A 24,642-nucleotide genomic window follows, 5' to 3' on the forward strand; every position below is an offset into this window, starting at 1 on the left:
CCAGGCCCCTTGCTCCGCCGTAGGCCTCTGTGACGTGGGCAATCGGCGCCGTTGCTCTGCCTTCGTGTCGCCAGCTCTCCGGTATCTCCCGCTGAGGGAGATGAACGGGCGGGTGATGAACGGCAGCGGAGGCTCCTCCAGGTAAGGGTAGAACCGGCGGGTCCCACCAGCTCGGCGTGACGGAGCGGAGCGGGGCAGAGCAGGCCGCGTTGCCTTGGCAACTCCCGCCTCCCGGGCCCTCTGAGGCGCCGGGGCGGGGCGGGCCCCGCGTTGCCATGGCAACCCCGCCCGCGGGGTCCCGGGCCAGGCACCTCCCCGGCGGCGGGAGGCGGGAGGGCGCGCGCCTGCGCAGGGCGCGCCGCCCGGCAGCGTCTGTGCGTGCGCGGCGTAGTGCGGCGGCGGAAAGATGGCGGCCCACGGGGGCTCTGCTGCCTCCTCGGCCTTGAAGGGGTTAATCCAGCAGTTCACCGCCATCACGGGTGAGGCACACGGAAGCCGGGGCCCGCCGAACCCGGCCGCCGCCGCCCTCGCCGCTCTCGCTGCCGCCGCTGCGCGTTTTCACGGGCGGCTCGCGTCCGGCCCCCCCCGCCGCCGCCGTCGCGTCAGGGGGCGGCCGCCCCGGCGGGCCGGGGGAGGGAGGGAGGAGCGGGGCCGCGGCGGGAGGCGCTGGGCGAGGCGGAGCGGTGTCGGCGGGCCGCCCCGGGTACGCTCCGCTTCCCCGCCTTCCGGGGGCTCCCGCTCTGCTTCCGCGGGTTCCCTCCGGCTGGGAGGCGCCGGCGGCGGCGGCCGGGCCTGTCAGCGGGCCCGCTGCGGCGGGCGGTGCCCCAGGCCCGACCTGAGCACCCGCCGTGCCTCCGCCCGCTGCCTCCTGGGGCCCTCGCAGGGAGCCGTGGCTTAGAGGCGTCTCTCGGTTGTTGCCGAGCTCTCCCGGTGGTTCCGGTGCCTGTGGTGCTGAGCCCTGAGCCCTTGAGGTGGTTCCGGTGCCTGTGGTGCTGAGCCCTGAGCCCTCGAGGTGCTGAGTCCTGAACTCTCTCGGTGGTTCCGGAGCGCGGTGGTGTTGAGCCCTGAGCCCTCTGGGTGGTTCCGGTGCCAGTGGTGCTGAACCCTCTGGGTGGTTCCGGAGCTCGGTGGTGCTGAGCCCTGAGCCCTCTCGGTGCTGCGTTCTGAGCCCTCTGGGTGGTTCTGGTGCCGGGGGTGCTGAGCCCTCTCTCTCGGTGGTTCCGGTGCCGGGGGTGCTGAGCCCTCTCCCTCGGTGGTTCCGGTGCCGGTGGTGCTGAGCCCTCTCCCTCGGTGGTTCCGGAGCTCGGTGGTGCTGAGCCCTGAGCCCTCTCGGTGCTGCGTTCTGAGCCCTCTGGGTGGTTCTGGTGCCGGGGGTGCTGAGCCCTCTCTCTCGGTGGTTCTGGTGCCGGGGGTGCTGAGCCCTCTCCCTCGGTGGTTCCGGTGCCGGTGGTGCTGATCCCTCTCTTTCGGTGGTTCTGGTGCCGGTGGTGCTGAGCCCTCTCCCTCGGTGGTTCCGGTGCCGGTGGTGCTGAGCCCTCTCCCTCGGTGGTTCCGGTGCCGGTGGTGCTGAGCCCTCTCTCTCGGTGGTTCCGGTGCCGGTGGTGCTGAGCCCTCTCCCTCGGTGGTTCCGGAGCCGCTTCCAAGGCTGCGGTCCGGGGGGAGGCTGGAGCTCGGGAAGCGCGGGGAAGTCCCGCGGGTTATTGGGAATTTGGGTTTTGCCGAGGATAAACGGGGGGTCCTTTGGAACGGGGAAGTTCGCGGCAGGGGAGGTTTGTGCTTCGGCTTCGTGGGCTTTGAGCGCTTGACCCGCTTCGGGTTCGGCGCCGTTCCCGCCGCAATGCTGGGAAAGCGATCAGTGAAACGGGAACTGCGCCCGGTTCGGTGACTCGAACCGGGGGGGTTCGGGTCGGGGCTGTGTGCTCGGGATTGGATGCCCAGGAGGTGTTGGCTTGGCTGTGAAGGGGTTCCTGGGGAGCTGCTGATCGCTTGGGTGTCTTGGAAAAAGCCTTTTAGAATAAATAAACTCTGTGAATGAGAAGAAGAGGCAGCAAACCCCTTTTCCTCTCAGCGTTTGTGCCTTGTGTTCCCAAACGTGCCGGAGATGTTGGCTGAAAACGCAGCTGATCTCCTGACAGGTGGTTTTCATCAGCCTCAGAGCACCTCTCCTGCTTCTCAAAGGGAAAAAAAAAAAAAAGTTGCTGGCTTCACCCACCCACAACTCGTGGAGGTGTGAAGTTTTCTTTTTCCATCTTAGCAGCATTTAAGGTTGTGTCTCAAAGCCTGTTCTCTGGAGCTCCTCTGGACAGGTGCTCAGAGCCAGCAGTTCTCCACTTAGAGCTGTAACAGAGTCACTCCTGAGCTGAAAATGCCAGAGCAGTTTGTGTGAAGAACACAGACTTCACAGTTTGTGTGAAGAAACACACACAGTTTGTGTGAAGAAACACACAGTTTGTGTGAAGAACACAAACTTCATTCCCTGGTGTCACTGTAATACATCTGACTGCCACCTGAGCACACCTGCATTTAAGGTTAGCTTTTTTTTTTTTTAATTTAATTTTATTTTAACCAGTTCCCTCAGTCAGTTTGTCTTTCTCTCTGGGATTTAGTGTGATGCTGCAGATCATTTAGGGCTGATTTATCTCCAGAGCTCCGAAGCCTTTTCTCTCTGATGGATCTGTTCAAACCAGAGCCTCTTGAGCCTCTCCTGTATAATCTGAGAAGCATCTGTTTTGCCCAGACTGACAGGATTTGTGATTCTGATGCTGGGAAAAGTGTTTTCTTCATTGTGGTGACCTGCAGTCAGCTTAGTTGAGAATTACTACCAATCCAAAAGCTCATCCCAGACAGGTTCAGCTGCATTTTGCCAGGCTCCCCTTATGAAAATGAGCTCTTTGGCAGCCACCACCTCCAGGTGCAGGTGCTGTCTGAAGGCTTGGGTGCAGGTGAGGTTCCAGTGATGAGGATGCTCCTGGTGATGTTTTTGGGAGGTAGAAGCTGACTGACCCTCTGAGGAAAGAGTTACAAGTGATGCTGAGGACTGGTGTGTCACCCTGAGCAGCAGGGGCAGAGCTGAGTTCAGGTGTTCTTAGAGATTTTAGTAGAAGTTGGTCATTATCCAAGCAACTGTAGGCAAGTACTGCTTTATCTCTCTTGGCTTTTCCCCCACTTTTATCTGAACTGAGCTTCTGCTGGTTCATTTTTACCTTTTAGCACATCTTTTCTTTCATTGCTAAATTTCTGTTAAAAGCAGGTAAAAAGCTAGCAGCTTATTTATCATTCTCCCTGTTAAAATGCTAAGTCAGCTTTTCTTTTTTTTTTTTTTTTTGGCACGTGTGCCTGGTAGTGTTTCAAAAATTGTATCAGGGAAAGGTCTGACCTCTGGGGAAAAAAAAAAAGGAAAAAATCATGCTAAAACCTCTCACTAAGTTTTCTCTTGATGGAAGGCAGAAGTCTGGCTGTCCTGTATGAGGGCTTTTCCTTCCCCTGTGAGATATGGGTGTTTGTCTCGTTTCATACTTGGTGGCAACTGATAAACTGGTCTAATTATTCATGTTTTGAGAGGGAAAGCATGCCAGTCAGCTCTTCCTAGCACCTCCAGTCAAAACACTCTCTGAGGAATGCTTTAATTTTCCCTTTGCATTACAGGTGCCAGTGAAAGCGTGGGAAAACATATGCTTGAAGCATGCAGCAATAATCTGGAGATGGCTGTGACCATGTTTCTGGATGGTGGGGGCATAGCAGAGGAGCCCAGCACCAGTTCTGCAGCAGTCTCTACTGTGAGGCCTCACACTGAGTATGTACCTGGTGCCTGTGTTTTTGTGGCTGAGCAGTTAATGTAGGAGTGGAACAAATAAAACAATTGTCACTTCTGACCTGCTGTCAGCCCACTGTGGTCCATGCTTCCTGGAAGATCTTCTCAAATTGTTTGCTTTTGGGTAAATTAGTTCTTACTGCAGCAGTTAGGATGCACACCAACATAAGTCAGTCTCTCTTTTGTGTTTTTCACAAGTTTTATGTAGTTTATCCCTACTGGGTTTTTCTTGAAACAGAGCTCAAGACCGTGGGGATCCAGTAGGAAGAGATTCTTACTTCTAAATTGCTCCAGCAAACTTGCTTGATGTTAATTTAGCAGTTAGGCAGTTGTCTTGTTTTGGTTTTTATAAATGGAGTGACCTCAGCCCCCTCTGTAAGTGTTTTCTTATGTTAAGTGTACCCAGATTTGGTAGTGGAAAGGGTAAATTGTGTACCCTAGTTTGAGAGGAATAAGCAGCTGCAAAATCTTGCACATCAGATGCCAATAAAAGAGATGTTCTGCTTGAGCATGACAGGAAGCCTGTCAGTGCTGCCTGTTAGTCTGTCTGCCTGGGATAATGAAGTATTTTGAGTATTAAGGTATAAATTGCATTTATTAAATGTACTGAATTAAACCTAGACATGCTTTTGTCTTTATGAGTCTTCCATTTCAGCAAAGAGACAGTTGCCTTTTAAAGAAAGTCTTACCACTCTTATTTCTGAAGCACATGTGTGAATTTAAACAACTCTTTTAGTACTAAACTATAAAGGATAGTACTAAAAGGCACTTGTCAAGTGCCTTAGGATCCCAGTTTTTATCAGAATACCTTCTTGTCTATACTTGGCACCCCCAGGTGCTTGTCAGCTTGGTGTTACTCTAAGAGGAGAGAATAAATATGCAGATGCAAAATGGAGAATAAATAGCTGCACAAGAGCAGTCAAAATGTGGAGGTTAATAAGCAAATTCATTGCTGACATTTTAAATTACTTTCTAAACCCTGCTTGGCCAAAAACCCCAAACTGCAGACTTTACAACTTGCAAGTGTGTGAGGCAGGAGGGCACTCTGGTAGCTCCTGGGCAGGATCCTTGGGTCACTCTGTGCCCTCTTCTGCTGCCCACACTGAGTAAGTGACACTGTGTCAGAGCCTTGATGATCTCCTGGGCATAATTTCAGATTATCTACTGGTCTGCAAGGGTAACTAAAGTGTCCATGTGTGAGGGAGCCCAGCTATGCAAGCCAAGAATTGCCAGGAATGGGGGGAAATGGCCATTTTGACCATCTTGGTTTTCTTCCTCTGGAAAACAGAGGGGGATGTGAGTTTTGAGTGGAAGCAAAATGTCTTCCAACAGAAGAAAGCTTGGATGAGGAAGATAATTTCACTTTTCCCTCTGCATAGGGAGTGGGGTGGAGAATGGCAAGAGAATTAGTTAGTAGCCTTTGCTAAGTTTAAAGGGACTTCTCCAAGTTTTAAGAAGGTTATTAAAGAAGCAGAAATATTGAATACTAGATGGACAAAGGCTGGGATGTAGTCACCCAGGGATCCATGCAGTTCTCAGTCAAGACCTGAAAAAGTTATCTGTGCCAGATCTGAATGCTTTGGTACCACAAGAGGGAATGGATGGACTTTTAAGTCTCTTGGTGCTGAGGAACAGTCCAGCAGCATCCTCAGCTGGTCAAGCTGCAGAAGTCTTTGGAGTTCAATGGGATGTGGTTTATATAGGCACTTGGAATCTGGTAATCTGACTGGTTTTTTTCCTTTCTCTTTGATAGGGATGAAGTACGAGCTCCAATTCCTCAAAAACAGGAAATTTTAGTGGAGCCTGAGCCCTTGTTTGGAGGTAGGCTTGCTGACTATGAAAAAAGCATTGTATGTATCTTTTTTTTCCTTGGTTCTTTTTCTGTTTTTTCTCTCTGCTGCAACCCTGCAGTGACACACCATGACTGACTGCATACTTGAAAATAACACTGGTGTTTTTTAAAACCTCAATCTTTAGAGATGCCACCTTCCCAGTGGTACCAATTTGCTGACTCCCATTTCATGGCACTGTGAGGCAGCAGCCAATTAGCTATGGTGGGTGTGCATATGCATTCCCTGGGCTCAGAACTACCTGGTACTGCTGGGAAAGGGAGGTGGTGGGATCAGAACTGGACCTTTGACTGGTGAGTGAGCAGAGAAAAGACAAGTGCATGCTTCTCAGGGATGGGGTAGACCAGAAAGGACTGAGCTGCAGGGTTTTCTCCATTAGGCCTTTGAAAGTTCTGTCTTGAAACTGTTCTGCTTTCAGTTAACAGTAATGCAGATAAATAACTGGAATAAGCCTTGGCAAGCAGTGTTGGTTTGCATCCCAGCCCCAGGGGCTGGGTTGTCCTGCAGGGTTTCAGTGGGGCTTGGTGCTGTTCCAGTTACCTGCCTGGGCTGCCATCCCCACCAGCTGCACATCACCTGTTCCAAAGGTTTCCCTGCAGATGGGGATACTGGATCCAGTGGAAGATTTGTGTGGCTGTTGCCAAGCCAGATGAGAAGTTTGGACAGGATCAGGAGAAGAGATGAGCAAAGAATGGAAATGCAGAATGGAAATGTTGGGAAGTGGGTCTTAAAAACTGTTTCCTTCCTCCAGCTCTTCCTAATGACCTGACTCCCACATCATTCTGCATCAGGCTTTGCCTCCCTGTTCTCTTTTCCCACCTGTGGGGGAAACTGTGTTGGAGAGTGGGTGCTTCTGACATCATACTGATGGGTGCTTCTGACATCATACTGATGGGTGCTCTGACATCATACTGATGGGTGCTCTGACATCATACTGATGGGTGCTTCTGACATCATACTGATGGGTGCTTCTGACATCATACTGATGGGTGCTGCTTCTGACATCATACTGATGGGTGCTTCTGACATCATACTGATGGGTGCTTCTGACATCATACTGATGGGTGCTTCTGACATCATACTGATGGGTGCTCTGACATCATACTGATGGGTGCTCTGACATCATACTGATGGGTGCTTCTGACATCATACTGATGGGTGCTTCTGACATCATACTGATGGGTGCTTCTGACATCATACTGATGGGTGCTCTGACATCATACTGATGGGTGCTTCTGACATCATACTGATGGGTGCTTCTGACATCATACTGATGGGTGCTTCTGACATCATACTGATGGGTGCTTCTGACATACTGATGGGTGCTTCTGACATCATACTGATGGGTGCTTCTGACATCATACTGATGGGTGCTTCTGACATCATACTGATGGGTGCTTCTGACATACTGATGGGTGCTTCTGACATCATACTGATGGGTGCTTCTGACAGCATACTGATGGGTGCTTCTGACATCATACTGATGGGTGCTTCTGACATCATACTGATGGGTGCTTCTGACATCATACTGATGGGTGCTCTGACATCATACTGATGGGTGCTTCTGACATCATACTGATGGGTGCTTCTGACATCATACTGATGGGTGCTTCTGACATACTGATGGGTGCTTCTGACATCATACTGATGGGTGCTTCTGACATCATACTGATGGGTGCTTCTGACATCATACTGATGGGTGCTTCTGACATCATACTGATGGGTGCTTCTGACATCATACTGATGGGTGCTTCTGACATCATACTGATGGGTGCTTCTGACATCATACTGATGGGTGCTCTGACATCATACTGATGGGTGCTCTGACATCATACTGATGGGTGCTTCTGACATCATACTGATGGGTGCTCTGACATCATACTGATGGGTGCTTCTGACATCATACTGATGGGTGCTTCTGACATCATACTGATGGGTGCTTCTGACATCATACTGATGGGTGCTCTGACATCATACTGATGGGTGCTTCTGACATCATACTGATGGGTGCTTCTGACATCATACTGATGGGTGCTCTGACATCATACTGATGGGTGCTTCTGACATCATACTGATGGGTGCTTCTGACATACTGATGGGTGCTTCTGACATACTGATGGGTGCTTCTGACATCATACTGATGGGTGCTTCTGACATCATACTGATGGGTGCTTCTGACATACTGATGGGTGCTTCTGACATACTGATGGGTGCTTCTGACATCATACTGATGGGTGCTCTGACATCATACTGATGGGTGCTTCTGACATCATACTGATGGGTGCTTCTGACATCATACTGATGGGTGCTTCTTCTGACATCATACTGATGGGTGCTTCTTCTGACATCATACTGATGGGTGCTTCTTCTGACATCATACTGATGGGTGCTGCTTCTGACATCATACTTCTGAAATCATTCTTCCCTTTTTTTTCCTGAAGCTCCCAAGAGACGCCGCCCCGCCCGCTCGATATTCGATGGCTTTAGAGATTTTCAGACAGAAACCAGTAAGTGTCTACACAACAGTAAGCCAGAGGTTCTGGTTTCTTGTTCTTTTTTTTTTTTAATTAAGGCAAGTAAGATTGAAAAATAGTGTCCATTGTAGCTCTGGAGGGACTTGGAAAGAGGGAATGTGTTGGATGTGGATCTGCAGCTGTGGAGGGCACTGTTCCTGCAGCAGCTGTGACTCCCTGGGCTGCCTCTGCTGAAGCAGTCTGTCTGTTCATCACTTTTTCCTGGCTAGCCAGTGGACATGCTGGGACTTGAATTAGGTTTGAGTAGCCCTGAGACTTCCCTCTTGGCCACACACAAGGCTCTTATTAATTTAATTGCTGTTTATGTGCAGAATCTCCAGATGACAAAGATGCTAACCATGGAGCAGGTTCCCATGGAGTTATGTATTGCTGGATGCTAAAATGAAAAGAAGCATTCAGAATTAATTTCTTTCCCCTGGCAGATTTGGTCAGGGTTTTCCAGTAGTAATGAACTCATCAAGTACAGACACATGCTCACAGTGTGGTGCCTGGGGATAAAAAAATCTCTTGTACCCAAAAAAGATTTTGTGGTATCCTCAGTCAGTTATGCAAAAAGTAGGTAATTAATATAAACATCCAAAGATGTCTCTCCATGTAAAGTAAGTCTGAGTTGGCTTGGTTTTGTTTGGTTTGTTTTGGTTTTATTGCTTACAGTCAAGAAAAATAAAGAATGGAATAGAAATATTTCAAGTAAAAGTTACAATTCCACAATCCAGCTCAGTTTCCCCTTTTAAAAGCATCACCTGGGGACAAGTCATGGCTTTTTTGGTTTGATTTGGTTTTAAAATATTAGCACATGGCCCATTCTGCTGATAACTCACTTGAATTACAACGTTTTTTGAAAGTGAAATAAATGCCTAGTGCTTGAGAAAGCTGAGGCAAGCAGGGTTCTTACCTTATATAGCAACTCAACCTGGTGACTCTGGTGGAGAAGCTTTGTGTGTGGGCATAGAGCCAGTAAAAAATCCATGCTGGGAGAGCATTTTGTCTGATTTGTCCTTTCCTCTTGGGGCTGTGCAGTTCGACAGGAGCAGGAGCTACGAAATGGAGGGGCAGTGGATAAGAAACTGACAACTCTTGCAGACCTCTTCAGGCCTCCCATTGACCTGATGCACAAAGGCAGCTTCGAAACAGTAAGTTTGGGCTTTTTGGTGCAATTTCTTACGTGGTGGCTGTGTACAGCATGGAAGCCTTGTCTTAGGCTGTTCCCACGTGTGGGTCGGTGTCTTGGGTGGTTGGGAAGTTTCAGAGGATAAATAAGGATAAAGATGTGATGGAGTGCATGTGGAAAGGTGGATGGCTGGATGCTGATAGCTCACATCTTCTGTGTTTTGGTGTCAGTGTGGCAAATCACAGCTGGTGAAGGGCTGTGGTGCACAAAGGGGGGGCTGGTCAGATGGAAACTCTGCATTCCTTGGTGTCTTTCTGTGTGGCACTTCCATGAGGACTGCTTTTGGTGAGCAAGGACTTTGCCTGGGGCTGTGGAGTTGGCAGCCACCCCTGCTGAGAAGCTCAGGTGGGGTTCTGTTAATGCAGTGAAGTGGATTCTGATAGCTGAGCTGGTGGCTCAACTCAGTGTGGCTTTGTCAGGAAGGCACAGCCTTGTCTTCAGCAGAGGCCTTGCTCTTGTGTGAAATCACAGCCAGTCATCTTTTGCATCTGGTAGTGAAGGAAAAATCCATGAGATTGTCTGCCTGGGAAGGGGCCTTTTAGCTTTAAATAATTTTAGGTGTCACCTTTCCTGTCTGTGTAGGCATGTGCTGGTCTGCTCAGAAGTTGTTACAACATGGATTGGTGACTTAAGTAGTGATCAGACAAAATGCAAACTGGTTTAATTTCTAGATACTCTTCAGAAGTTGCAGCTACTACTGAGTTTCCATCTGTCATCTTTAAGTAGCTGAGATTGTTGTTAGGTGAGGATTTCATGAGAGTGCAAAATCATGGTGCCATGGTGCAACAGAGATGCTGCAGGCAGTGCTGGAGCTCTGACTCTCTGAGCTGAACAGAAATATTATTTCCATTCTTTTCAAATTTGCCTCTGCTGCTGTGCACAAATACTAGAGTGCTACTGGAGAATTTTTGGGAAATGCTCTGTGCCTTCATTGAGTCTCCAGCTGTCATCCTTTTGGATGACATTTCTGTCTTTATCGTTCCCAAATCCCCAGAGATCACTTGGCTTGTCAGTAATTCCTGTGTTTTGACAGTGCACTCCTTATGTTTAGTCTTCCAACAAAACTCCAGGCATGAAAGAAATTGAAATTCTGAAGTTTGAAAGAAAGTTTCAGCTTCACTGGTGGAGAACAGCAAAGGAGTTGGTGCAGTGGGAGTAGATGATGAGCAGACTGAAGTAGTTGGTGCTGAGGCATCCTGCCCTGTGAGAGGTAGTTCAGGGTTTATTTACTTTTAAATAATTTTTAAAATTTAATTTTTTTTTTTTTTTTTTAATTTAGTGGCTAAAGGTAAAGGGAATTGATGGGAAAGCAGCCAGTGCTGCTCCACACCTGAAGATAAGAGGTCAGTGAGTGCTTGCTGACCTCTGCTGGGTTTGAGAGGTGTGTTGGGCTCTGTGTCTTGCTGAAAGCCCAGCAAGGCTCCAGCAGTGCTGTTTGGGGCATCTCCTGCAGTCAGAAGTGGTTTCAGAGGATGAAATAACTGATTATTGATAGATTGGATTGTCCTAAAGTCTCTGCATTCTTATTTAGTCTTGTAAACAAGCAAACAGAAGTTATGTGTGTGTTGTTTCTATACAACATGACATGGATAGAAACAGATGTTTATGTGCAGCAACTCAAATGTAGAGATTGTACACTTCCTGGTATTGGTATTCACCTTTTTCTGTTGTTGTACAGTTTCCTCTCCCATGGTGTAGCCTTTGTTTCAAACTTACACTCCTCAGTAACAAAAATCTTCACCCTCTCAATTTCTTGACCATTACCCCCTCCATTTTATTTTTTGTGACAGTAAATTCTTGTACTGCTTCAGCCTGAGCCATCAGGCCCCCTGTGAACCCACTGACCAGAGTCTGTCAAAATTCATATCTAGCAAGCTGCTCTTAGCTTCCTCCTTCTGTGTATGCTTAGATAAATTTATATAAACTGTGTAATAAATAAAAAACCCTCAAAACTACCTTTGCTCTTTATCTCTTGTTGCTCCTCTTCAGGTACTCTAAGGTTGATTTTGACAGTAAGTAGATTTAGTTATGTTTTTCATTTTCCCCAAGAAACCTTATTTTCCTTCAAATCCAGACAACCTTTGTTATCAGTAAGGTGCCAAAAGCTGCCATTTCATTTTAACTCAGTAAATCTACATTTTAAGGGTAGGTGAAAACAAACTTCTGTAGAAGAGATATTTTCAAGTTTTTCATTACACTGATTTCTTTTTTTTTGAACTTCCCTGTGAAAAAGCAGTGTGCTTCAGATACAGAGCAACTTACAGTCACTGTACTTGTAAAGTTAGGTGTGTGATGAACTTAATTGCACTACAGAAATCTGGTGAAAAAAGATTTGATACAGAAAATCTGTAAAATACTTTATTTTGATCCTGCAGGCTTTTTGCAGGTGAGGGCTGGGTTACTTGTTAGTCACCCAGTAGCTGGTGCTGTGAGGCAAACATCTGGTTGGGTCAGTGAGTTCACCTGAACTGCCTGGTTTTTTCCTGTTAGAAAATTTCAGAGAAACTTGCAGTTGAAATACACAGAGTCCCTAAATCATCTGTGTTTGAGGAGACTTGCATGGGTAAGAGCCAGTTAAAATAACACAAGGAATTTTTAACCTGAGCTTCAGCAGCTGTTAAGCTTCAGAGTTACCCTCTAAATGTCTGCCAGGAATAAAGCACTGTAGTGTAATAAATAAAGAAAGGGAACAGCAGACATGCTTTATGAAGAGCAGCATGGGTTTGTTCTCATCTCAAATACTGCTCTCAGGCATTACAGGTGTTCAGCCCTCCATGCATGTGCTGTGAGATGATTTTTGACTTAGTTTACATCTCTTGTTTGAGGAGGAGACAGTTCTCATCAGCACTCAGTAGGATTTCAGCCACTGTGAAATGACTGGATACAACATTGCATTCTCAGTCTGTGTGAAGTGAACTCACTTTACAACTTAAACCTTTTTCTAGCTGCTCCCTGCTTTATAGCTGATGCTGAACTTTTCTTTTTAATTTATACACAGCAAGCAGCAATAATTTGGAAGCTTATTCAGTCCTTGGTGCTTCCAGACCAACCTTTTGCTTAAGCAGAGCCTAGAGCTGCAGGAATGGCTGCTTGGGGAAAGGATGGATGCCTGGCCCAAGCAGGAAGGGTTAAGTGTGGCACAGATAGGGTGTTTCTTGATAGATAATCTCATGCTCCTTCTGTCACCTGTTGTTGTCCAAGCTGCATCATGCTTGATTAGCAGATGTCCAGAAGGTCACAGGGTGCTTTCTCTGCTGAATTAAAGGAGCAGTGCATTTCAACAAGGCCAAGCAAAGAAGAGATGCCCCATTTATAAGCCAAATATGGTTCAGAAAAGTCAGATATCTGAGAGGAAAGTGTGTTCAGTGATGTGAAAGCTGGAGGCCATGCAGTGAGCTCCAGTCCTGGGTGTAGAACAGTCTTGCACATCCTGAGTGCTGTTCTGTTGCTGCAAGTTGTCCTCATGATGATAAATGTGGATGGGTAGAAAGAGTAAACTTGGAAATGATTGGTTTGGGTTTGGTTTGGTTGGATCTGGCCCCATGTATGTGAGGTCCTCCATTTGTGTCTTTGCAAGTTCCTACTCTGCTGGTAGGTGAAAGTTTGCCCAGAGATGTTTGTAAATGTTCTGTACTTAACCTGCCTGAGCCCTCTGTCTGGCACCAGTGTTTATCCCTTGAAGAAAGAGAAATGGAGTGCAGCTGATGTTGGAAAGGAGCAGTGGATCTAAAGCCATCAGATACAACTTCTGGGTGACACAGCCCAGCTCTTGAGCCTTCCCTTGTTCTTTTTGCCACTTGCCAAAATGACCCAGCAATACAATCTCCAGCCATGGAGTGTTTCTTCACCCCACACTCTTCTCTGTCTACCCACCTCCACCCTTCAGAAAAAACCCCAGTTGCTGTTTAAGAGCAGAGCTGTGTGGCTGCAGGATGGTAGCAGTGTGAAGGTGTTAAATATGAAGCCTCTTATTTCTTAAAGAAAGTGAAAAGCAGTTCCAAAAGCAACACCTGCTCTACCAGTAAAAACTTACCTTTGCCTAATGGTTTGTGTGGAATTCCCTGGCTGGATCCTTTTGAAGCACCTACCTGGGCTGAGAAGAGGTGGAACCAGGTTTTTACTAACATTGGAAATGCTCAGAGTGTAGAAGAGCAAGATGCTCTTTCCAGCCAGGTGTTTTTTGACTTTGTTCTTCTAACCCAATGTAGAATATGTTACATCAGAACATGGCACCCAGGCAGTCCAGTTGACTCAAATAACATAAGGATTTTTGTTCCCCTTAAGCTTGGGCAGTTTGCTAGGCCTTGTCTGACACTGATTTCCTAGAATTAGTTCTCAGGATTCACATTTAGCTCAAATCTTTCAAATAAAAGCATAATGCCTATATTTAAGACCCTTACCAGCTACTTAGCTGTTCCCTGCCCCACTTTTCTCTGGTGACAAAATACTGGATTCTGATACTCTAATGTCAGTGGTAAATAGGTAGTGTGAGGTCCCTTGCAAGAACAGGAGGACTATTTTGTGCTTAAACATGAATCTTTTTAAAATTAATTTTTAAATATTGGCTCTGCAAGTCACCTGGCCAATGCAAATTAATTTTCTAGACTAAGATTCTTCACTTTGTGAAGCAAAGTGTGTGTGCTTCCACCTGTCTGTCTGTCACACACTGGATAGGCTGACTATTCAAAACTGCCCTGGTTTGAAATTAATTAGACAAGTAAAAACTTTGGTTTGGAGAACAAAACAGCAAAATCTTGAGTAACGTTCTGATTCCTTGAATTTGCTGTTGAGTGGATTGGCAGCAGGGTGGTGAGCACACTTGCACGTAGTTAGTTTTTTCCTTTTTACATTTTTTAAGAGGAAAGGGAGTTCATATGCTAGTTCCAGTCTTTCCAGGTGGTAAGAGCATTCTTGCTGTTGATATAGCCCTCTTTTTTTCAACAGGTGTGACAGTTCACCGATCAGAATTACATTCTTGATCAAACTCCTACCATTAACTTGCAACCAAGCAATCAGACAATGCCAGCTTTGTGACTCAAACCAGTAAGATTTCTTCCTGTGCCTTCCTGTCTTCCTCCCCACTTGCAGTCTGGAAAATGAGCATCAAAAGAGGATGCCTAGTTCAGCAGTTGCACAGGAACAGAGTGACTCAAAACTTGGAGAGGAAAAAAAAAGAAAACCTGCAGAGAAGGGGTCCTGTAGAATTAATCCAAGCCCTCTGTCACTTATGCAGCCTCCTTAAACAGAAGATGATCCACAGGGTTACCTTTAGAGCAAGCAGGTCTTTCCTCTGTTGTCAGCTCAGTGTGGTTGGGAACTGCACTCCTGCCTGAACAAAATCTGTATTCAGCATCCCCGTGTCCCCCTGACTCTGTGCTTGGCTTGTTGAAATCCTCTGTTTCATCCAGGAGAGTCCAACCTCATGTAATAAAGCAGCTCTTCAGCCCTGCCCTCTGCTCTGTGGATTCCTTCTCACCAGCACTGTCTGGCTTTCTCCCAGCATTTGGTGACAAATCTGGCTGTTAGAAGCCACCACTGATCAATGGTTCTGTCGGGCTCCTTGGTTCCAGCTGATGAAACTTTTCTCTCTCTGCTTACAGGCCAAGGAGTGTGGTCAGATGCAGAACAAGTGGCTGATGATAAACATTCAGAACGTGCAGGATTTTGCCTGCCAGTGTCTCAATCGTGATGTCTGGAGCAACGAGGCTGTGAAGAACATCATCAGGGAACATTTCATTTTTTGGCAGGTGAGAAGTTCATGGGTGGTGGGTAACTTGGTGTCCTGGTAGATGAAGCAGTGAAGAAAACAGAGTTCTCCAAGTTTAAGTGGCACTGCTGAGGTGTATTTCCTGTTCAGCAGTGCTACCCAGAGCTTTTAAGTGCTTTTTGGAGTGTATACTGCAGAGCAGAGAAAAACTTCACACATTTTCAAGGTCTGGTTTGCTTGTGTTCCTTCTCCACCCAGTAATTTGCTTTCAACTTGGTATTTTGTAGGTATACCATGACAGTGAGGAAGGACAGAGGTACATCCAGTTTTATAAATTAGCAGACTTTCCTTATGTCTCCATCCTGGACCCCAGGACAGGTAAGATCATGAACAGTTTGTTACCTGCAGTTTGTAGATGAGAAGGTTTGGGAGTTGTAGCCTAGAACACCAGCTGGAGAATCTCAGTTATATTTTTCTGCTCTCTGAGAGACCTTCTGGTGTCTAAAGAAGTGAAGTGATAGGTTTTGGAGGAACTAAGAGGGTAAAACTGCTGAAATTTTGTGTATTTGGTTATTGTACTTGGCATAGCTCAGCGAGTCCTTTGCTGGGAAGTGAAGGTGGCACCACCTGCTGGTAACTCTGAAATGAATTAAAGCGTCCTTTAAAAAGCTACTTGAAATCATCTGATGGATAAACTCCAGTATTTTTTTGTGAGGCTCAGAGATGACTTACTAAATTGCATCTTAATTTTGAAAGATTATTTTGGCTTTGGGGTTTTTTGGGTTGTTGGTTTGTTGGTGTTTTTTTTTTTTTAACTGAATAATCCAAATTCTACCTCTCCTTCCAGCTCTTTTGAGATACTTTTCTTTTGCATCCCAACACCCTTTCTTCTTTTATCATCATCTAATGCCACTATATTGTTTTGTCTCCTGCTTCTCAGGAGTGAAGTAGTAGTGTCTCCAATCAGAGCTGAGACTTCTTGCTGTTTTGATTTAAACCACACAAAACCTCTTCTTTTGTTTTAATGTTGGAACTGCAGTTTCCATGCTCTTAGCTAGCACTTCACTTATGGAAACAAAAGTTGCTTTCAGAGGAGTAGAATCCAAGCAGGCAAGAATGTAGAAATATTTCTCCACCAACTTGGTGGTCAGGACCCTTTGAGAAGTGCACGCACAGCACTGAATGGGGGAGTTTGACTGCAGAGCTGCATCTTCTGCTGGAATTCTGCTTCATGACACCTTTTGCTCCCTAGGCCAGAAGCTAGTGGAGTGGCACCAGCTGGATGTGACTTCTTTCTTGGACCAAGTGACTGGGTTCCTGAGTGAACACGGACAGCTGGATGGCCATTCTACCAGCCCCCCTCAAAAATGCTCTCGTTCAGTAAGTATGGGGCCTGGTGGGAGGACAGGGGACACCTGGGAGAAGGCAGTAGCCTGTCTCCAACCAGCTGGCCTGGTTTCTCATTCAGTAGCACAAACAGCTTTAATGAGTTAGCACAAAAACCGTGCAAAATTACAGCTTTCTCCTACGATTCTTGTTTTTGTTGTGCAGTTTGTGATTACGGTGTTTGGTTTGGGTTTAGCAGCCACAGGAATGCCCCCAAAGCCACTTTTGTAATGTCTTTGTGTTGTGTCTGTATCCAACAGGAGAGTCTGATTGATGCCAGTGAGGACAGCCAGCTAGAAGCTGCTATCAAAGCCTCATTGCAGGAGACACATTTTGATTCCTCACAAGCCAAGCAGGAGAGTCGCTCAGATGAGGAGTCAGAGTCAGAGCTTTTTTCTGGCAGTGAAGAGTTTATTTCAGTGTGTGGCTCTGAGGAGGAGGAGGAATCAGAGATTCCTGCCAAGATGAGGAAGTCTCCACACAAGGACTTGGGGTATAAAAAGGAGGAGAGCCGGAGGGCTCAGCCTGAGCCCCCTGCACGGACTGAGCCTGGGACAACATCAAACCACAGAGTGCTGCCCTGCACTGATGCAGGGACACTGGGGGAGCTGAGTGACAAACCTGAGAGTATCATCCAGAGCATAGATGTCAATGGTAAGTTTGCCATGGTTTGGGTTTGGTTTATCTGTTTGGGTTTTTTTTATAGTGACCTGTGTCTTGGTTTGATTTTCTTTTTTTCCTGAAAATCTTGATATGCTGAGGGGCATGGTTTCATCCTTTGTTTTGAAAAGCTAAATCTTCTGTTTTACTCTGTCCTTGACACCAGATGTCTGAGTGACTCACCTTGCCACCCCTTGGGCACAGTGCTGCCACAGAGTTGCATTAGTAAGCTCAAATTTCCTTGTTTAGACCCTGCCCACAAATAAAGTTTGCACTGGTTTAGTGCAGGTGCTCAGTTAGCTTGGCTGTCTGAACTGAGTTGGAGTAATGCAACTTAAACAAATGAGTCCCCAGAGTCTCTGTTTCTCCCTGTGGTGAGGTGAGCTGGGTTCAGTCACTGCTGTTAACTTGAGTCCTGAGTTTGATGTGTGTGTTTCAAGCACGTGGTAGAAGTGTTATCTTCATAGACTGGGACCTTGTGTTTGTCTCCAGTCCCTGACCCTGTGCTGTGCCACCTAAAGCTCACACAGGAGCTCAATTCAGCTGCCTTCATGTTTGTTAACTTGTAGTAACTTCCTTTATGCCAGGACCAAAGGCACAGCTGATGCTAAGGTATCCAGATGGAAAGAGGGAACAAGTTTCACTGCCTGAACAAGCTAAACTTCTGGTGAGTGGAGTTAATGGGAATCCTGGTTTGAGTACAGGAGAGCTCAAACCAGAGAATTGCTGTGCTTTTGCTATTTTCTGCATAGCAGTTTCCTGTATAATGTAATACAGAATTTTCTATGTTTCTTTCAATAGTGGCACTGCAGAAATGGGATGTAGTGGAAGGGAGTGCCTGCACTGTCATTCTCTTGTGTTTCTTCCCTGTCATTCCTCCCTTTGGATCCACAGACTCTGGCTCTGTATGTTTCCATTGCTGCTTGGATTGCATGTGCCAGTGTCTTCCTTAGTCCCCAAAATGCTAATTTCCTTTCTGAAATTACTCTTAAAGGCCTTTTGCATTAATCATTAAATTACCATAAAAACATAGAGTAGAACTGAATCGACTCAAATCCCAGACTGGTTTGGGTTGGGAGGCACATTTAAGATCATCCAGTTCCAAACCCCCCACATGGGCAGGGACCCCTCCCACCAGCCCAGGGTGCTCCAAGCCCCATCCAACCTGGCCTGGAACATTTCCAGGGATGGGCAACCACAGCAGCTTCCCTGGGCAACCTGGGGCTCAGCACCCTCACAGCAAAGGATTTCCTCCTAATACCTAACCTAAATCTTGCCTCTTCCAGTTTAAAGTTATGTCCCCTTGTCCTGTCACTCCAGCCCTTTGCAAAAAGTCCCTCTCTACCTTTCCTTGTGGCCCCTTCAGGTGCTGGGAGGTGAATATTCCTAGCTCACTCATTTGTTTTTTTTTTGCTGTTCTAAATGGGAAGTTCAGTTGTTGCCCATGGTCAGACAATGATAAAATCAAAGGCAAAACTCTTCATTCTTGTTCTCATTCTCCTTCATTGTACTAAAACACTCTCTTCAGGATGTGGATGGGCAGACCCATTCCTCCTCTTTGGAGGAAGAGGAACTTTTGAAAGAATGAATTTGTTACAATATTATTCCTGTGCTTCAGGTGTGTTTCTTTACTTGTTTGTTTACCTTGGAGAACCAGATGGGAGTGGTGTTTCCACTGAAAATATTGCAGGTGTTTACCTGGAAGCAGTGTGTAAAGGGGTCTGTGTGTTCCTGGTAGCTGTCAGTTCTGGTCCAGAGTCCAGTTAAGCTCATTTTGATGCCAACCTCTCAACCTACAGTGTCTGTGTTGAAGTCTTAGAGAAGGCAAAGCTTCAGATGGCTCTGGTGCAGATTTAGAGGAAAAGTGTCACATCTCTTACAGAAAATGAGACTATAACCAGGTCTGCAGCACTCTAGAAATGTTCAGTGTCTCAAGCTCGTGTTCTCATCTTTTAACTCTTTTGCCTGAAAACAAAAGGAAAAAAAAAAAAAAAAAATCCTTTGTTCCACTGTCCTCTCTCAAAGCCAAGGGTAAGCTTAAGGTTGTAGACTGCCTGCAGTGCTGCACACTGGGTCCTGGGGCTGAAATACTGGGGAGTGCTTGCAGAGCATTGCTCTTCCTTAAAAAAAACAGCTTTACTTCCAGATCTTCATTCTTGTTTTGTCAGTGTGTAATCTTTTTCCAAGTGCTCCTTTCTATCCTAATCTGCCAAGTAAAGTGGCACGTATTAATAAACATGTACCACTTTTGAATACTTTAATAATTTATTTAGGTGATATGTAGCTGTAACAGGGGTGTATTTGTGATAATCCTTTGTTTTGACTCCTTTTGTGGGCTGTGGTAGTTTAAGGAAGTTAATCTTGCACATGGTTTCCTTTGCTGCTGCCTGCTCTGCAGTCAGCAGAGGAATAGAGGTGAGTCAGGGGTTGTGGGTAAAGATACCTTTTACTTGCAGAGCTCAACAGGCAGCTTTTGTGCTCATGTCATGGGATCTTTTAAAACCATTTCAATCAGATGTAGACTTAGTCTCAGATGTTTCTTTGTAAGCATCATTTCCATGCTGATTTTTTCAGCCCTTAGTTACTTCCATTTTAAACCTGTGCAGAACCAGAAAGAGTTGTTTAAGGGGAGCCAGTTGCACTTCATAAGTTTAACAGATGGTATCTGGTGATGTGATATTGGCTTTCCCACCAACACTGACTGCTTTGAAAACTTTTTTTTTTTTTTTTTTCCAGTCATTGCACTGTTATCAGTCAGGAGTGGCTTCTTTACACAGTTCTAATCTCCTGGATGTGTTTATGCTTCCAGTATTACTGTAACCCTTTTTTCCCCCCAAGAGCAAAAAAAAAAAACCAGTCTCCTTGTACCAAGGGTTTGTGTGTGGATTTTTATGAATTTGGAAGAAATCTCCATGCAGGTGCTTCCCTGGCTGTCAGGCAGCCATCAAATCCTGGAAAAATCAAGATTGAAAACCATGCCTGGAGATGGTGTGGTCTGAAGTCTCTTAAAAGCAGGGTATCTGGGGCCCTCTCAAGCTGAGTTTAGAGTATTTCCAGCACAGGACATTCCACCATTTTTCTGGGCAGCTTCCTTCAAAGCACAATGTGTCTCACAGTGAAGAATTCCTTCCTTATATCTGGATGAAATTCCCCCTGGAGCAGTTGGTGTGTGTTGTCTCTTGTCACCCTGCATCTTAGTGACAGAAATGACTTCATCTTCTCTAAACTGGAGTGCTCTGGTGATATTCCCACACAGCTTTTTTCTTTCTAGGGACATGTTACCTGACAAAAATGCTACTTTGGTGGCTTTTAGGTGTAATTTAAAGGTAATATCTGATAAACAAGTGAAGAAGCTTCTGTGTTGGGGCACTTCAGAATTTTTTTCGCACATCTTACTGCGACTTGAATGTGTGCTGTGGAATTCAGCTTGCTTCAACTATTGTACTGTTAGGAATATCTTATTGGGTAAGGGATCACTTGGTTATCAGTTTTTGTGATGATTGATAGCATGTGTGGGCCAAATTAGATATTGTCATAGTTTTGAGTATGAGGACCCAAAGCAGGAGGGCTTTCAACTAAGCGGGGCAGCTCACAGAGTGGTCAGTGTTCCCTCCTGGTTCCTGCCCACACCCTGTAAGGTCAGGAAGAGGGGAAGTCTGTCCCCTTTTTCTCCTGCTGCTTGCTCTCCTGCTGTTCCCTTTCACCATCTGCTTGCCACCTGCTCTTCAGAACCCACATCCACCCATGGTGGAGCCTCTCCTGAGTGGGCCGTGCCGCGAGGGGCCCTGGGGCACCTCTCCCTGCCAGCATCCCCATGGGGTTGTATGGATACTGCTATACATTTGCAGTGTTGTTCCTTATCCCATGTGTTACTGCCTTTCCACTGTTCTAGTAAATCTGATTCCCTTTTAATTTCCAGCTTTAAGTCTCTGGTCCTTACTCCCCTTTTATGTTCCCCTGAGGGCCACAGGGAGCAGTTCTGTCCTCTGCTCTTCAGTCCGCCCAAAGTGCTCAACAGTGAGAGACAGAAAGAGGGCCCAAAGTTTCCTTTACAGACTTCCTTTTTGAAAGGAAAATGGGGTAACTGTTGACATCCTTTGGTGTTCTGAGTTACATGGTGCTGCTTTGCTTGGCTTCCTCTGCAGGCTCTGGTGAAACACGTCCAAGCAAAAGGTTACCCCAACGAACGCTTCGAGCTGCTCACCAACTTCCCCCGGAGGAAGCTCTCCCACCTGGACTATGAGATCACGTTACAGGAGGCAGGTCTGTGTCCTCAAGAGACTGTCTTTGTGCAGGAAAGGAATTAGCACCGTGGCCTGAGTTCTCCCAGCCTTCCTCCCCTCTCCTCTTTGCCTGGGACACCAACTCAATAAAGATGCAGCTGAAGGTGATAGGATTGCAGTGCTGAAATCAGGCAAGCGGCTGGTCGGCCCTTCTTCTTTCCTTCTCCTGCTCTGGTGACCAAATGAGAACGTTCAAGGTTTTTATTTCCTTCCTCAGCCTGGCCCCTGCAGAGAGCATTGGGAAGAACATCTTTCCTTTGTTTTTATGGAAGACAGGAAAATGGTGATCTGTGTATCCAGTGTGCTGGGGCTTGGAGTGGCCGTTACACACAAACCCTTCTCGCTGCTATTCTGAAATCTGTTTGGATTAATTTATTTTTGAAAAGAGTGTGTGATAAGGCACTGAGTCATCTCTCTGTAAGAAGAGAGTGTAATCTTCAGCACAGTCTCTCCTTTGTTCTGATTTTCTACATGAAAGATCTCCATTAACCTTACAGCCTTTCTAAGGTTTTACTTACCTGCTGATCTGTGACACCTTGGGTTTTGGGAAGGAGCTGGGCTGAGCTGTGGTGAGACACTTTGATCCCATCTAATGTAAGGCTTTCTAGATTGTGTTCTCTTGCTTTGAATGCTGCCACTGAACACAGTAAAAACAAAAGGAAACAAACAAAAAAACAACCAGCCAGCCAAACAGACCCCAAATAATGATCCTCTATATGTGACTGACTGCTTGTCTCAGAGGGAAAGCTGTGTGTCCCCTGCTGGACACACAGAACATGCCCCTTGATAGAAGTAGATGGGGTTTCCATTTGGGGTCTCTAAAGTGTCTCCTTTTTACTTGCTCTCAGGATTTTGGAAGGTGGCAGGATGCTGCAAAGACCTTGGCTCTGGAAAACACCTGTCATAAAAACTTCACAGTTAGTGGGCTTTTTAAATCCAATTGGTGTTTTCTTCTGCTTTCCACAGGACTAGGTTTGCAGAGGGCTTTTAAAGCACTGATTGGGACTGAGCAGGACAAGTCCTACACAGGCTTTTTTTTCATGAAGTAAAAATAATGCACAGCCTTTTCAAACTGAGGAATGACTGCTGGCTTGAAGGTGGATGTTGCATTTGTGTATTCACAACTAGAGAACTCATCTTAGCATGCTCTTCACCAGGGAGGAGTAAGGTACATGAGATCTACTGTAACTGCTGTAGTTTCCTGCAGTTGTCAGATCCTCACACTTGTTAAAGGCTTCAGTGGGCAGAAATTGACCACAGACTAAAACTTTTAGAGGTACTTTGCTTTTAATTTCATACCAGCTTGTGTCCTTTGGAGTCTGTCACTGTAGGAAATCACAAAAAGTGTCTTGCATTCCCCATAGTATCAGCTCACAACTGTCTTCTGCTCAGAACTGAGGTTTAGGTGTAATCACACAATTGTATAAAAGAATCCTGTATAAAAAAAATCCTGTTCTGCATTCTGCTGCAAGGTGCAGTATCAGGAAGGCAAAACATGATGGCAGCAACCTCCTCAGCAGCTGAGAGGACACCAGGTGATGACATTTCTGGCTTGGAAAGGGACCCTGCTGTGGAAGTTGCTTCATGCAAGGGCAGCAGAGGAGGGGGACATGTTGGTGTTTGGCCTGTGGGGCAAGCTGAACTCATGCTCTGAACCCTGTGTTGCTGGCAGTGCTCACAGCCACTGGCTTGGAGGTGACCTGAAGGTGTCTGAGAGCCCAGGTGCTGAGGGCTGCTGGTTGCCAGAGATGTTGTGGCTGAGGCTGTGTCTGTCCAAGCCCAGGGTCTCACCACAGTCTGGGTCACAGCTCTCAGGCTGGCAAGGTTAATGGATGTGTTTTCTGTGGTGCTGTACACAGTGACTTTGGCTCCAGTCTCCTCTTGTCTGTGAGATGCTTGGTGTCTGTCCACTCCCAATAAATATAGCCATATGTATATACATATATATATAAATATATTCACACACCTGTTTTTAATTGGAGAATGCAGCACTTGATATCAGTGCCTCGACTTGCCTCAGTTTTATCTGCTGTTGTTGGACGTGGGTGGATTGTGAGAAGTTTGGGACTTGGTCACTGTCTTTTCTGTGAGTGTCCACAGATAAAAGTCATTTTGTAACTGCTTGTTACGTTGTGCTGAGGCTTCAGGGTCTTGCAGAAGTACAGACAGGCCATGGAGCAGGGGGACAAGGTGCTATTTCATATAACAGATTTATATGAAGAACATCTGAGTAAAACTCAGCTCAGAGCTGTACAGGTGCCTCGTCAGAGACACCAGCCTGTCAGACATGATTTTTTTAAAATGAGGCTATTTCCTCTAATTGATGAACTTACAGTTTCAAAATTGTGACTTTGCCTGTTGGTTTTTACAGTAGTTGCTTTCTTCTTCAATGATGGTGACTCCACATGGGAGGAGGGAGAGGATTAATTTAGAATATTTCAGCTTACTGTGCTGGGAGGGACCAAATTCAAGGAAACCTCTGATCTATATACACAACTGCTGCATTTTTTTATAAATATATGTAAATGTCCTATTGTAATATTTGATCCTGGAAATAAAACAGTTTTCACTAGCTTTCTTCATCTCTTTGTTTTTGAGTTTGGTGGGGATTTTTTTTGGTTTATTATTTTGGTTTAACTTTATCCCTGTATTACACAGAGAGTTCTTCCCTTAAGGTTAGTGGGGTAGAAAACAAGAAAGAAGACCAAGACCAATTCTTGATGTGTGTGTATCTGACTTTTTACTAAAACTGTCAGATTCTGGATGCTTTTCTTTTTTCCTTTGCCTCCTGGTCTGTGAATCTTGACTTGTGAGAGTAGGTGTGGGTGCCACAGCTTCTGTTGGAACTCTGGGAAGGGGATGATTTTGCTGTCCTGGCTGTAGCAGGTTTTTTGGCCTCGATTGCCTTGAAAAAATGAGGAGCAGAAGTTGCAGCTTAGCTGAAGAACTCCAAGTGTGGTGTTTCAGGTAGGAGCTCCAGGTCTGCCCAGCCAGCAGGGTGGGACTTGCTGAATTTGAAGCCCCTTTGCACTGTGGTGTCTGAGTATAAATACAACCAAGTTAAAAAAATGACCTCAGCAGAAAGCAGCCAATTCCTGCTGGTCAGGGCTTCTTGGGGTCAGTGAGCTGCTTGCTTGGCTCTGGAAAGCTCCAGCCCATTCTAGAGGTTACAACACCTTGAAGTCAGACAAACTTTTGGTGGCCTGATGGGAAAAACACCCTGATGGAAACGAATTGAGA

General features: G+C 46.3%; 1 protein-coding gene across 3 annotated transcripts; it reads left to right on the plus strand.

Annotated features, from left to right (window-relative positions):
- Nucleotides 1–287: 287 nt before the first annotated feature.
- Nucleotides 288–23,976, plus strand: UBXN7 (UBX domain protein 7). 3 transcript variants are annotated; one of them, XR_011727351.1, is made up of 12 exons: nucleotides 288–479; nucleotides 3,646–3,793; nucleotides 5,565–5,632; nucleotides 8,103–8,168; nucleotides 9,216–9,328; nucleotides 14,967–15,113; nucleotides 15,361–15,451; nucleotides 16,326–16,453; nucleotides 16,720–17,113; nucleotides 17,707–17,786; nucleotides 21,265–21,533; nucleotides 21,620–23,976. XR_011727351.1 is itself a non-coding variant. In XM_071751586.1 (11 exons), exons 1-11 carry the CDS (start codon nucleotides 407–409, stop codon nucleotides 21,424–21,426), a joined length of 1,470 nt encoding a protein of 489 aa, XP_071607687.1. In that variant the 5' UTR covers nucleotides 288–406; the 3' UTR covers nucleotides 21,427–23,976. The 3 variants fall into 3 exon arrangements, 2 of the variants coding, with proteins under 2 accessions (XP_071607687.1, XP_071607688.1); XM_071751586.1 differs by having other exon boundaries at nucleotides 21,265–23,976; XM_071751587.1 differs by lacking the exon at nucleotides 288–479 and adding an exon at nucleotides 629–900 and having other exon boundaries at nucleotides 21,265–23,976.
- The last annotated feature ends 666 nt before the right edge of the window (nucleotides 23,977–24,642 follow it).

Source organism: Heliangelus exortis, chromosome 9 (genome assembly GCF_036169615.1).
Source record: "Heliangelus exortis chromosome 9, bHelExo1.hap1, whole genome shotgun sequence".
NCBI classification, from domain to species: domain Eukaryota; kingdom Metazoa; phylum Chordata; class Aves; order Apodiformes; family Trochilidae; genus Heliangelus; species Heliangelus exortis.